This window comes from Podarcis vaucheri (assembly GCF_965113315.1).
Source record: "Podarcis vaucheri genome assembly, chromosome: 3".
Lineage (NCBI taxonomy): Eukaryota > Metazoa > Chordata > Lepidosauria > Squamata > Lacertidae > Podarcis > Podarcis vaucheri.
This window is the reverse complement of record NC_138761.1, coordinates 33,956,983-33,972,179: the sequence shown is the minus strand read 5'-3', so window position 1 is coordinate 33,972,179 and position 15,197 is coordinate 33,956,983. Positions and strand designations below refer to the sequence as shown.

Genomic DNA, 15,197 nt, shown 5'->3' with positions numbered 1-15,197 from the left:
TTTGGTTTGATCTACCAGGCCTCTATATATTAAAATGTTTAAAATCCCAGACCCCAATTATGATCTGGGTTTGACCCGACTTCTTATATCCCTCTATTACAAGAACTATCATTTTATTCCTATTCACCTTATTTAGTTACCGATTCATAGAACTTCAGCTCTTATCTTATAGCTGCTTATTAACATGACTATTTTATTGTGTATTATAATTAAGGAGTCTTTTTTAATTATGGTGTATTTTAGCAGTGTTGCATAGTTGGTTTTCATATTTAGTAAAGCTGATTTTGGCTTAAGTAGTATATAAATTAATACATAACAGGAGTCTTTGGTGAGAAAATTGTTCATTTCTGCTGCTGAATATACTGTCAGAAATCAGTGCATGGACCACTTTTTTGTCTGTAGCAAGCTAGTGTAGCTTTCTTTCTTTCTTTGTACAGTGGTACCTCAGGTTAAGTACTTAATTCGTTCTGGAAGTCCGTACTTAACCTGAAACTGTTCTTAACCTGAAGCACCACTTTAGCTAATGGGGCCTCCTGCTGCCGCCGTGCCGCTGGAGCACGATTTCTGTTCTCATCCTGAAGCAAAGTTCTTAACCTGAAGCACTATTTCTGGGTTAGTGGAGTCTGTAACCTGAAGCGTATGTAACCTGAGGTACCACTGTATAGGGTTCTCTGTGCTCCTGTTTTTAGATCTGACTCTGTAGAATCGTGGAGCAGAAGCTTATTTACAATTAATTTGACAGATGCCACCTTGATCTCAAGCGGCTATTTGGTCCAGATGTAGACTTACCCAGATGATTAAGAACACATATTTAAAATAAACTGTTACTAGTTTTGCCTATGGCTGAAATACAAAAGGAATTCCACATGCTGTTTAGTATTGTTTTTACAGTAGTACCTTGGTTTTCGAACGTAGTCTGTTGTGGAAAACCGTTCAAGTTCCAAAACATCTGAAAACTGGAAGCCTCAAACCGAAAGCCTCAATACGGAAAACTCAAAACAGAAGCCGCATTTCCAGTTCGACTTCTGAGGCGCGTTCGAAAACTGAAGCACTTCTGGGTTTAAGGCATTTGAAAACCGAAACGTTTCATGGTATATGGTTTCATGTACTTATGTATTCATCTATAGTGTTATCTGTTTGGATATTTTTATGGTCTATAAATGTTCAAATAAATAAAATAAAAGTTTGGGTTAAGTTTGTAGATGTTGGAAAGAGGACAGATTGGAATCTATGCTTAAAACATATATTTTGCTTCCCCACCATCTCTGATATTTCTTCAGATCATTTTAATATACCATTTCTATCTGAAGCAATGAAATAACTTGTTAGTTTGGAGACTAGTACAGTATACTGTGCTGCTGCCAGGCTATTTTGTTCCCTGGGCAAGGCTAACTACTTGCAGGGGTGCAATTTGTCTTTCAAATTTCAGTGGTGCCCTATGTGAAGCTAATACCCCCCCCCCGCCAAAAGCCTCTTGCCTTCCTTTCTGCTCAATGTCATAGCTGCAACGCCCTGTCGTACCCCCTGAGCTCGGCACCCAGTGCGGTAAAGCCAGCCAAGCTGCCCTAAATCCACCTCTGTACTTCCACCCCCTCACCAATTGCTAACTTTAATTTTCAAAAACAGTGTCTTGTAGAAAAAATGAAAAACACAAACTTTGAAATTGCTAAATTTATTTTAAATTGCAAGAATAAGTAATGCAACAATCTTTGATTATCTTTCTCAAATACAAAAATGTTTTAGCACACAAATCATTTTGAATAATCTTGTGAATTGTGATGTTAAAATTTAAGTTTCTTAAAAGATTCAATTTCAGGAAAATCAAAATCTCTGCATGTCTTTTCCTTGGAACATTTTGTAACCAGTTCCTTCAGGTCAATTGCTGATGATTGAGCATATATCAATTGGATATAGCTGTCAGTTTGCCTTTACAACATGGTTGACCATATGTAAGTTTTTACGAGTTTGAGCTTTGAGAAATTACGATCACCACTTGCCACTGACAGTGGAAGTTTGAGAAGGATCCTCAGAGCAGGGCTTTCCAACTGTGTGTTGCAACAAATTAGTGTGTTGGCTGCAGTATGTAGGAGTGTTGTGTGAACTCTCCCCGCTCTCCTTCCTGGTCCAGAAAGGAGTTAGTTTAACCTCCAGTTTGCTAGTAAAACTGAATTACTGTGTTGTGAAATTATGCATGTCTAAAAAGTGTGTCACCAACATGAAAAGTTTGGAAAGTTCTGCCTGAGAGCAATAGAAACATTAGGTACATTATCCAGGAGTTTTTGCTGTAGTATGAAGAGAAGTACTCCTTATGGTAGCATAGACTTTGGAAGTCTTCAAGCTATTGCTGTAAGTTCACCACACAGTGAACTTCAATATCTTTGTTTCCATTGTGCACTTACAATTTTTGCAAATTCTTTCAGGCCTTAAGTACATATTCAGTAGATTAAGTACCGGTAGTCTATAAGTCTGAAAGGGTGTGGTTATCTAAATTGAAGTGTCTTTCTCAGTTCTGTCCATTCATTTATGACTCACCCTATTATTTTTTATGATTGTAAGGTGTTTTAAACTGTTTTTAATGTTGTGTTTTAATGTTGTAACCCCTCCTGGGACCTTAGGGTGAAGGGTGGGTAATAAAGTAGTCAGAGTTGGAATAGGAGTAGTAATATCTATGAGCTGAGTGGTTTGAGTAAAATGGGGCTTTACTATTCTCTTCTTGGTTCCTGAAAATCAGGCATATTCACATGCACATGCACATGCAAGAAGGCAAGAGCACTAAACTCCATTGAGCTTTGCAAATTTACCAGATGTACAGAGCAGCTTGATGAATCCTCAGCACTTGGCTTTTCATCTTTGATAGCTTTTCTGCAAGACTACTTCAGAAGCAATGCCATGTACATATAATATAGGGAGTTCGCATAGGTGTACAGATTCATTGCACGGTTTTAGACTGCATAATCCTTGAGGCTCCTCAGAGTCTGTGGACATAAAGTGGTATTATTAATTCAAATAAGGAGATGTGGATTTCATTTTATGTTTATTAATATTTAAGTTGTGTAATATAGGTTAAACTATTCCTGTTCTTAGTGTAGAGCTAATAATTGTAATCAGAATATATCATTAAAATTATTTTTTTAACTAAGGTGAATTCTTTTTGGTTATGAAAAAGTAAAAATGTTGGAGGAAATACTTAAATGCTTAATCCCTGCACATTAACCATTGAAAAAGTCCCTTTGAGTTAAGTGAGAGTATTACTCTTACAGTAAAGGTGGGAATCCTATACATACTTACCTCGGAGTGAGCACAAACAAACATAATGAAGCTTTCTTTATTTAAAAAATGTCTAAGCCACTCCTCATCTAAACAGATCATCAACAGTAAAAGAATAAAAGTAAAACAATCATAAAACAATAGAAGCTAAAAGACCATCCAGAAAACCCAACCAACCAAAAGTAAATAAGAGAAACATAACTTGGTGTCAGAAATATATTTTGACTTCCATTAATATGTCTATTTACTATAAAGGAAGAAGATGATTTTAGTTTTCTTTTCAGAAGAACAATATTGCAATTACATTTATTTAGTAACATTTAAAAACATGGGCTACTTTGTTTGAAAATAGGAGTGATTGTATTCAAGAATGAAAGACTATAGGAAAGTATTTTTGCAGACCTTGTATACATGCAAGCAATCCCACAGCAAGAAAACTTGTTATCTCATGATAGCGAATGACATGTGGGTGACATTTCTAGGCTGCACTCCTGATATGTTGCATGTATTCAGCTTTTGCAGGCTAGGAACTGCCTGTTGTTGTTGTTGTTTAGTCGTTTAGTCGTGTCCGACTCTTCGTGACCCCATGGACCAGAGCACGCCAGGCACTTCTGTCCTCCACTGCCTCCCGCAGTTTGATCAAACTCATGCTAGTAGCTTCAAGAACACCATCCAACCATCTCATTCTCTGTCGTCCCCTTCTCCTTGTGCCCTCCATCTTTCCCAACATCAGGGTCTTTTCCAGGGAGTCTTCTCTTCTCATGAGGTGGCCAAAGTATTGGAGCCTCAGCTTCACGATCTGTCCTTCCAGTGAGCACTCAGGGCTGATTTCCTTCAGAATGGAGAGGTTTGATCTTCTTGCAGTCCATGGGACTCTCAAGAGTCTCCTCCAGCACCATAATTCAAAAGCAAGGAACTGCCTACAGTATAACTAATTTCTCCTAGGAAAGGCAATGAGTTACTTTCCTCTTCCTGCTCTAGTGGTTGACTTAAGTGTGTGTGTGGGGGGGATGAATGATACATTGTGTCTCCTGGTGTAGCAAATCACTTGGCAGAGGAGAAATAGACCTTTTGGTAATCGTCTTCTTGAGTGCTTTTTTTTGTAGAAAAAGGGTGCTAGTACTGACCATAAAGTTCTTATAGTAAGTACTACACTTTTAACTTTTTTTTGGGGGGGGGAGTTGCCAGTACTGTGTACCCTTGAGTACCCCCAGGGGGGAAAAACACTCTGGTTTTCTCAGATATGCATTTCCAAAGCACTGAGAGTTCATTTGAGTTGTGAGTAACCAGAGATATCCCAGCCAAAAGGGTAGAGCTATATAGATGGTGTACAGGTTGGGAGAAAATATTAATGTCCTGGGGGAAAGATGAATGTGCTTTCTCAGATGAATGGTTGCTGAATGCTGCAAAGACTCGAAAACATTGCAGACCTGGCAGGAAGATACTGCTTAGAATTTTAGAGCATTCAGACTGCAAAATAAGCTGCATAGAAGGACAGTGTGATTCAAAGCGTTTGAGAAAGTTTGCATTAGCAGTGCTTGATCCTGATGGGCAGCTCCACCTTGTTTTACACTAAGCAACCACAACTATAGGATATTCTGCAGTAGCTTCAGTGCTAGATTTTATCGAACAAGAATAAAAGTAAATGAAGGCCTAATATAAAAATATAATATAATAAAACACTGTTTCATAGAAGAGCATAATTGGCAGGATAAACTGGTGCCTATTCTGTTTCATAAGAAGGCAGTCTGTATATGGAAACTGTTGATGACAAAGAAAATACCATCTTTGGAAAATGCAATGTCTTTCTGTCTCTCCTCCCCCCCCCCCATGTTATAGACTTCATAGGATTTTGCACTATAATTATTATTATTATTATTATTTTATTTATACCCCGCCCTCCCCAGCCAAGGCTGGGCTCAGAGCGGCTTACAAGCAATAATAAAAACAAAGATTACAACTTAAAAACAAAATTAAAATACAACATTAAAATATGGAAACATTAAAATATTAAAATGTAGCCTCATCGCAGGAGGAGAAGGACAGGAAAAAAGAAAGAAAGGGAGGGAGGGAATCAAATTGGCTCCAAGCCAAAGGCTAGGCGGAACAACTCTGTCTTACAGGCCCTGTGGAAAGAAATCAGATCCTGCAAGGCCCTGGTCTCATGAGGCAGAGCGTTCCACCAGGCCGGAGCCAGAGCTGAAAAGGCCCTGGCTCTGGTTGAAGCCAATCTAACTTCCTTAGGGCCCGGGACCACTAGGGTGTTGCTATTTATGGACCTTGAGGCTCTCCGTGGGGCATACCGGGAGAGGCGGTTCCGTAGGTACGAGGGTCCTAGGCCGTGAAGGGCTTTAAAGGTCAAAAGCAGCACCTTAAATCTGACCCTGTACTCTACCGGGAGCCAGTGCAGTTTGAAAAGCACTGGGTGAATATGCTCCCGTGGTAGAGACCCCATGAGGAGCCTCGCTGCAGCATTCTGCACCCTCTGGAGTTTCTGGGTCAGCTTCAAGGGCAGCCCCACGTAGAGCGAATTACAGTAGTCAAGCCTGGAGATGACCGTCGCATGGATCACTGTGGCCAGGTCGGGGCGGGAAAGGTAAGGGACCAACTGCTTGATGCGGCGAAGGTGGAAAAATGTCGCCTTGGCTGTTGCTGTAACTTGCGCCTCCATGGAAAGGGAGGCGTCAAGGATTACACCCAAACTCTTAATGGAAAGCAATGGCACTAATTGGGCCCCTGCAAGAGAAGGGAGTTGGTCCCTCATCCCCATGCCATCCTGACCCAGGACCTCTGTCTTCGAAGGATTTAGTTTCAATCGGCTCCCATGAAACCATCCAGCCACAGTTTCCAAGCATCTGGTCAGTGTGTTCGGGGCCGAGTCGGTGTGGCCATCCATCAGTAGATAGAGCTGAGTGTCATCAGCATATTGGTGACAGCCCAGCCCAAAGCTCCGGATAATCTGGGCAAGGGGGCGCATAAATATGTTAAAAAGCATCAGGGAGAGAATTGCGCCCTGCGGCACTCCACACACCAAGGAATGGCGCAACGACATTTCCCTCCCTAGTGCCACCCTCTGTCCCTGACCAGAGATAAAAGAGCACAGCCACTGGGACTTGTACGAAATTCAGGCTACTCAGCTACTTTTCATCACTAATTTTAAGCAACAAACAGCTTGTTCCTGTATAGTTCCGAAGAATTTTTTTTGCAGTTGCTTAGGAATTTTAAATATGCTTCCAGCCTAATTGCACGGTAGATTTAACTGTACCCAAATATTCAAAAACTAAGCATATGTGAAATGAGTCTAGATATAGTGTAGGAGTGGACTGAATTCAGCCCTGAATGAACTACTTTAAAAAAATAGTATTCCCATGATCCACCATGTGTCTTAAATTTACAAAGCAAGAGTGGCATACTCAGATCTCTTAATTATTAGGACACAACAAGTTTGTGTTAACTGATTCTGACTGTGTACTCTTATTTAACTAACATAAGTGATTTGTTGGTTCAGCCCAACAAATCAGTGTTATTTGCAAAAATCCCAGCAACCACCAAGCAATAGGCTGTCCATCAGTAGATAATGGTATGTATTCGGTACACCCTGATAGAGTGAATTTGACTGTTTTCAATTAAATATGTAAAGTGAGTTAATTTTAGGTTCTGTTTCTTAAGTAGTAAAGGCTTTTATTTTACTTCTTTTAGTAAAGGATCCTATAATAGCAGAAATAGCCTCAGCATTGTTGGATACATAATCACAGACAGTGTGGCATGGCAATTAAACTGTTGTTTCAATATGGGAGAATCTGGTTCAAATCCTTGCTCAGCTGTGACACTTGTTAGGTGGCCTTGACCAAGTTCCTGTCTAAGGTTACCTGTGTCCTAAGACTTTTGGTAGGCTAAATGACAGTCTTGGGGTCCTTGGAGGAAACTGGGATTTTCATGGTGGCATCCAATTCTGCAGTTCTGCTGGTGCAGCAGCCCTCTGTGTGCACGAGGGAACTTTCTCTTTCTCTCCCATCTCCTCCAGCCTCATTTGCACTCTCAAAATCAGCTTCAGAGGATTGGGGAACCCTCTGGAGCGATTTAGGAAACATGCAGGGGGACATGAGGAAACAGAAGTCCCGTTGCACCAGTGGAACTAAGCATGTGGACTATTTCACGCTTACCTGGAAGTTTCAATGAACTGAGACTGTTTCTGAGTATACATAGGATTGCACTGCATATTGTGTGTTGTACAATAGCAATTTGCTCGGTGTCCTTTATGCTGGTAGTTTATCGCTCACAGATAAAATAATCTGATTTCTCATTCTGACCTTAAATGTATTGCTTATTGGGGTCAAGAGTGGAGCAGGATATATTGATTTAAATCAAGGCGATGGGGAGGGGGAGAGGTTGTGAATGTAATGGTGCATATAAAATAAATTTAAAGTTAATTTTCTGTCAAACCAGCATAGGTAAAGTAAATTAAAAATTCAAAAAATTCAAAAAAATTAAAAATAGCCTAGTAGCACCTTAGAGACCAACTAAGTTTGTTCTAGGTATGAGCTTTCGTGGGTGGCACTGTGGTCTAAACCACAGAGCCTAGCTTGCCAATTGGAAGGTTGGCGGTTCGAATCCCAATGATGGGGTGAGCTCCTGTTGCTTGGTCCCAGCTCCTGCCAACCTAGCAGTTCGAAAGCACGTCAAAGTGCAAGTAGATAAATAGGTACCGCTGCGGTGGGAAGGTAAACAGCGTTTCCATGTGCTGCTCTGGTTTCACCAGAAGCGGCTTAGTCTTGCTGCCCACATGACCCGGAAAAACTGTCTGTGGACAAACACTGGCTCCCTCGGCCAGTAAAGCGAGATGAGCGCTGCAAACCCAGAGTCGTTCGCGACTGGTCTTAACTGTCAGGGGTCCCTTTACCTTTTTAAGATGGCATTTCTGTGCACTGCTCTGGTTCGCCAGAAGCAGCTTAGTCATGTTGGCCACATGACTCAGAAGCTGTACGCTGGCTGCCTCGGCCAATAAAGTGAGATGAGCGCCGCAACCTCAGAGTCGGTCATGACTGGACCTTTACCTTTAGGCTATTTTTATTTTTTTTAATTTTTATTTATTTATTTTGACTGTGTCAGACCAACATGGCTACCTACCTGAATCTCGCAACATAGGTAAAGATTGGATTCGGAGACCCCAGTATGATGAATGAATAGTCCATCTTTTAAAATTGCTGTCAGCAAAAGAAGACTTTATTCCATTACAGGCTGAGTAAGAGCAAATTGCTCTGTCTCATATCCATGGGGGCTGTTGCCTGGTAACTGCCAGCAAGGGAAGGATTGCTTTTGTCATGGGTGGAAGAAGATAAAAGTTCTCAACCCCACTCCCTTGCCTCATAGATCATCAGTGAGCTTCAGTGCCTAGTAGGTGATGGCAGAAGGAGGAGGGCAGGAAATGTCACCTGAACAATTGTACCATAGGTCACCACATTATTTCTGTTTCTGATACCAGGTTTGAATGTGATTTTTATTGCAATAACCTTTTTGTAAACCACTCTGAGAGACCATCAGGACTTTGAAGCAGGATATGAGTATCTTAAACACAAGCTACATGAGGTTAGGCCAGAAATGTAGTCTTTACAATTTTATTTCATTTCATTTATTTTTTGGATAAAATCTGCTTTAAATGAAATAACTCAATTTTAAATTTTAAAAAACTGATTGTTTAACAAAAAAATTAAATTCTCCATCCTAGGGTGGAATAGGGTGTAGCCAATGATGTTTGGGTGATCTCCAGTTGACCTAGCTAGAAATGTGTTACATTTTTGTGCATGATTAGGGATAAAAATATTATTCTCGTAACTATACTATTAAAGGGCAGGAACCTGTGGGTGTACTTTATATTTTCAGGAAATGCCAGATCTTTTTCAGCTTTACTTCCAGATGTTGGCACTTTTCTGTTTGTCAGGGAAAGTATGTGAAGAATGATTCTAAAGAGTGAAAACAGAGTAATAACTGTTAAAACTGAGAGAGATGTTTGTGGCTTTTTCTTTCTTTTTTAACCTTGGTGTAAATAACATTCTGTTACCCAGCTGCCATTCCTGCAGACTATAGGGTTTTCCCTCATCTGCTAGACAGAAAATTGGCAGGCAGTTGCAGTCTTCTTTTTTTAAGTGCCTTTAGAATATATGTGTGCTTGTGTGTGAAGGGTTGATTCACTCTTCTTCATTCCATCTTTTGTTTTTCTTCCCTGTTTTGGCTTTGATAGCTCAGACTTGCAAACCAAATTTCTGTGTCACCCCCTCTCCCCCCGGCTGTTGTTTTGACCGTTTTTGGAGTCTGTATTCTGTTATAGTATATGTGTGTCTATCCTTCCCTTCATTCTCTGCACTATTTCTATGCCTATATTAAGAAGGAAGGGTTGCACAGGGAAATTCCTCTTGCACATTGCTGCCGCCATCCATCTGCACTGCAGCAGTATTTTGTAGATTTCCTGTGTAACAGCACCATGCCTTGCTGTGTTGACTTCAGAGTCCAAATCAGAAGAGCCTGAGGGCCATTTTTATTTGGCCACTTTCCCACTGTGAATTACTTTTTGCAAGGCACACTTTTCAGTGTGTTTTGTCCAGAGCGCAGTCATGAATGGGTTTGATGTATGTTCCATTATATGACAGAAACCAGTCCTCCTTCCTATGTTTTTGACTGACAGTTAAACACAAACTGGACTCATCTGGCTATTCTTGACTCTGCCCTGTAAAAGGAGCACAGGAATCTACCTTAAAAGGTCAGATCATTTTTCTGACTAGTCTACTCTAACTGCCAGCAACTCTTTGAGGCTTTATGTGGATGTCTTTTCTGACACCTTCTATCTGATCGTTTTTAAGATGTCAGGAATGGAACCTGTGCACATCTGCCTGCAAAGCATGTGCTGGAACATTGAACTATAGTCCTGCCCCCTCTTAAGTAGAAAGAGATTGCTGATAGGCTGGTCAACAGCACATGACAGGAGTTTTTCTTAATTGCATCTCATCTTGTGGTTCTCGGTCTCTGCGTTTGTGGAATTTTTTTCTGTTCCATCCCTTCTGTAAGCTAAGCCTGCTGTATGCACTAAGAATGTTCAGTCCGAATTCTATGTTTACCTGATCCCTGCTTGTCTGCTCTGTTTCCCCTAGTTTTGATCCTCCCACATCATATTTCCAGAGCCAGTAAGCCCTATAGCACTGCCCTTCTGATCTTCTTCCAGAATCAGTCAGAGAGAGCCGGAATTCTAAGTCCTGCTGGTTTTGTGGGAGGCAGTAATGTGTGTGAACTTGATAAGATGGAGTCCCATGTCAACATCCTCTGTAGTAGCCTGTACAACACTCATTTTGATTGAAAAGTTAATGTCTTAGTCCACAGGATTTGGTTAAATACCCTTATATTAGGAAGTAGATTCACTTTAGAAATGCTCCTAGTTTAATTTTAAACTGGGTGGGCAATGATTGGAACTCTTCTGTGGCAGGGCAGCAAACTTCATTAGAGATCAATGTTGTGTTCTTCTGCTTGTTTCATCTGCACAAGATTCCAGTTTGCCGATGTAATGAAAGGTTGCATTCGGGCTTTTTGATTCAAAGAAAAGGTGAGCGAGAGGTGACATGATAGAAGCTTTGTTTATGTTCAGTGGTGATAAAGGAAGCAAAATGACAAGGACTGTTGCTTTCATGATCTGCTTGTGGGATTCTTAAAAGTATCTGCATAGTTAATATTAGAAATGTGATGATGTGCTAGGTTGATCCTTGGTCTGACCCAGCAGAATTTTTCTTATGTTCTTATCCAGTAAGCAGTAGCTGCTTGCTCAGACCTCTTTGCTGACCAAGCAATGAAACTGCTGTGAGGGAACATCTTCATAGTTTGGCCACTGAGTTTTTTTCTTAATGATTTTGCTGCTGCAAAGACTGCAGATGTTTACATGGCAGAGAAATTATGATGATGTTGATGATACAGCAAATTGACATCTCAAGTTAGAGCTGTTCAAAAATAAATGGCCCAGGGAATTAATTATTCTTGCACTATCTGTCTTTATGGAACCCTATGGTCACATAGTTCCTTAACTATTTTCTTAGTCATGAAAAGTATTCTAAACATTATTAAAGATGTAGTGATATCATAAATCATCAGATGTAGCACAGGCATATTTTAGAAGTTACTCCCCCCCTCACTACTTTTACCAGTGCTTATTTTTCAAGTATTCCCACGACAGCTTCTTATTAATGCATGACCTTCCCTGCACATACATATGAATGTACACTCCACCAGCACGTGTTTGAGATCTTTAGCTAAGAGTCATGGTGCACCATTCTTATAAGGGGGAATTAATAGCCAAACAACAAACCAAAGTTTAGAATGAAAAAAAGTTGCAGTTAAAAAACACACAAAAGAAACATTATACAAGCACTATGTAGATTAGATTGTGAATTACTTGATTAAATCTAAGGAGAAGTAGAGCAGTGTTTCCCAACCGGTGTTCCGCGGCACACTAGTGTGCCGCGAGACGTTGCCTGGTGTGCCGTGGGAGGGAGGCGGGCGAGTCGGGCGGCGAGAGGCGGGGCGGCGGCAGCGAGGAGAGGCCGCCCAGCGCGGGGCTCTCGCCGTCTGCCTGCCTGGCTGCCTGCGTGGCGCTGACGTCACGGGGCTGTAACGTGCCCCACATAGGCACACACAGGGTGGCGAGCGAGCTCCCTCCCACATCCCATCGCCGCTCGCTTCGGCCGGCCTACTGGGCTGTCGCAGGCGGAAGGCCTGCGCATGCGTGAGGTTTTCGCGCCTTCGGGATTGCCTTCACGCCTTCCTCCTCCCGGGCCCTTGAGAGCGCGGGAAGCGGCAGCGCGAGACCGGCGTTGAGCCTGGTAGGTATTGCGCTTGCCAAGGCAGTCATTTGGGAAATGAAAACTTGCAAAGCAAGCAACCAGTTCAATCTGAAGTACGTGTATGCTTAATATCCTGTATCTGAAACCTGTTCTGCCCCCTCCCCCACACTTGGTGCCATTTTCATCTACACATGCAGCAGAGTAAGTTGACCCAGAATAGTACCAATTCAGATGGCAGATGGGAGAATGACAGTGCTGAATGCTTTCCCATGTAGAACAGTCCCTGCAAATAAAAACCTAGCATATTTGGAAGAGGGATGCTAGCCTAACCATTACCTTCTATGCTGTTACTATTTTTTTATTTTTTTTTTACATAAGTAAAAAGTGACCTTTCCCCATCTGGCATGGTGGTGTGCCTCGAGATTTTTTTCATGAAACAAGTGTGCCTTTGCCCAAAAAAGGTTGTGAAACACTGAACTAGTCTATCTAGCTCAGTATTGCTTCCACTGATAGGCAGTGGCTTCCATGTAGGGAACATTCCCAGCCCGACCTGGAGATGGCAGGGATTGAGCCTGGGACTCTTTGCATGCAAAGCAGATACACCACCACTGAGCTATGGCTCTTTCCTCTAGTGTTCAAAGAGCTGTGAGCTGGTATGGAAATTTTGAAGGGCTCTGCCCATAACCCTCAAATTGGACTCCTCTTAGGTTATAGCTGAAATGTGTTTATAATGAGTTACCTCTTCTATCTCATGAACTGTCCATTTGGTTTAGACTGTCAGTTCTGTTTTCTCAGCCTTTGTGTTTTGTGAGTTCTGTAGAATGACCAGAGGAAACGAGAGCCAGAAAAAAGAGAAAAAATTGACAGGTGAAGTTTTCCGCAATCCCCACATGACAAACCACAGTTCTTTTCCAGAGTCTATTCTTTTGCATAGCTCTTTAAGGTATCAGATAGCTACAATATGGAAATTCATGATAGTATTTCCCAATCCTATTTATTTAATTTTAAACTTTAAATAACTGTAGATTGCTCCCATTTTGATCTGGATAGATGAACAACCTTCTAGCTTAAGGGTGCCATATGTCCAGAATTTCCTGGGCACAGCTGGAATACCACAGTCGAAAGCAAAATCCGGCCAGAAATCAGTTAAATGTCCGGGAACATATGACAACTGATGTTGGGCAGCATCGTTTTTGCTGATTTTCCTAATAAATAGCTCAAAAACATCTAATTTATTTGTGATTTTGCAAAAAAACTCAGCAACTTTGGCCAAAAAAAAATGGGGGGGGGGGAGCTCAATAACTTAGTTTCCCCCCCAAAAAAAGCTCAATAAGATTTTAACTTCAAAAATTTATGCAGACGGTAATATGTAAATACCATGGAGGTATTTCAAATACTTGCTGTATGTATGTAGAATGATGTCTACTGTGAACATGTTGTCAAATCCTGATAATTTTGATTAGTTTTTGGTAGATAATAGGTTATACCACTCATTTTTAAATGTTAGTCGTGTACAGGTTTTTAATATATTAATATTGTTACTCTGCCTAAAATGATTGATATTTTCCTTTGTTCCAGCCAAGCCTTTCACGTCTAAAGTGAAACAGATGCGACTACATAAAGAAGACTTTGAAATCTTGAAGGTGATTGGCCGAGGAGCCTTTGGGGAGGTAAGAGTTATTTAGATGTTGAACGGGCCTGTGGAAGAATCATATGTACAACTAAATCACAGGATATACTTCTAAGCTTTTTTGATGTGGAAATGCATTGTATGCACTGTTGGGCACTTGAATTCAATTCATTCCACAGTTTGTTGGTTTTCTGCACTTATTTTTGTAGGGGCATTAGGACCTCATTACTAATGTCACTTTATTTGTTTGTTTATTTATTTCTTTGCTTTGCATATTTAAGGATTTGTGGGCTGAACATTTTGTACAAACTTTCTAAAGCTATCACTATATGGTCACAGTACTGGAAGGAAGAATTATCTGTGTTTTTTAAAAAAATAATATTTATTCAAAGTTTAAGAATTAAAAAAAGCAGTAAAAAAGAAAGAGAAAAAATAAACAATACAAATCAATACATTACAATACATATAAAAAAGCAAAAGACACAATACATCAAAACAAAAACAAAAACAGTTAAAAACACATCCAATATTTCCATATCTTTATCTTTCATTAACTTGTTTCAACGACCTCCTCACACCTCCCTTTTTGTGTTCTAGTTATTAATTGTTTCAGCAAATCCTTTCCATCTTTCACTGTTTTCTTTCATTTAATTATCTTAATTTTTTTAACCTTATCTTACCATTAAAACCTTAAAACCTATTTATACTTAACTCCTTATAACATTTCTACTAAAGCCATATAATTTCATTCCAACATTTTTCTAACACTCATTAATTTTGCAACATTTCTCTAAATAATTTTTTAAAAAAACTCCCCCCCCCCCAATCTTCTTCCGCCGTCTCTTCTCCCTGGTCTCGGATTCTGTCAGTCCTTTCTATCAATACCATATAGTCCATCAACCTGGTGACCTTCTGTCCAAGGCTCTTAACTCTCTTCCATGTCCCTTTTGAAGATCTTCCTCATATTTATACATGCACTTTACTTTATCTTCTGCTGATCTTGTTCTTAATTCCCTTCCTTTGGCATTGAGGAGTAGCTCTCGGGGAAACTCCAACCTAACAGTGTCTTTATTCCTTCTCGACAGGTCAGCCCATTCTCCATAGTCAGAACTAAAGTCCAAAAGGTATTTCAGAGCGCCAATCTCCCCCTGACCCAAATCCAGATCCCAAAGGCCAGAGCATCCCTGCATAAGAGGATCTATCCAGCTTTCCTTCTCCAATCCAAGCAGGGCTCCATCCCACCAAATCTAGCTTTCTCTAGATTCGATCATAAAGGGCAACAGCTTATGTTCATCAAATTGCCTCTGTGAGGCCGGGGCTCTCTCCACTTGAATTACTTGAGGTTCAACAACAACTTTCTCCTTCGACTTCTCCACAGCTTGCCATGTCAAAACAGGTTCCTGAGTCAATTCCTGAGTAATTTCTGTATAGGTATTCACTTTTTGTCCCAACTCAGTCATTTTTTGTCCCAAATTGTCAATTTT

At 40.7% G+C, this 15,197-nt stretch overlaps 1 protein-coding gene across 4 annotated transcripts in view; it reads left to right on the top strand.

Moving 5' to 3' along the window:
- The window catches only part of CDC42BPA (CDC42 binding protein kinase alpha), a 157,404-nt gene that overhangs the window by 28,124 nt on the left and 114,083 nt on the right, over window positions 1-15,197 (top strand). For all 4 annotated transcript variants that reach the window (XM_082214792.1, XM_082214791.1, XM_082214790.1 and 1 more), the window contains exon 2: window positions 13,662-13,753. In XM_082214792.1, the coding sequence (XP_082070918.1) occupies window positions 13,662-13,753 (92 nt within the window). The remainder of the gene's footprint in view (window positions 1-13,661; window positions 13,754-15,197) is intronic.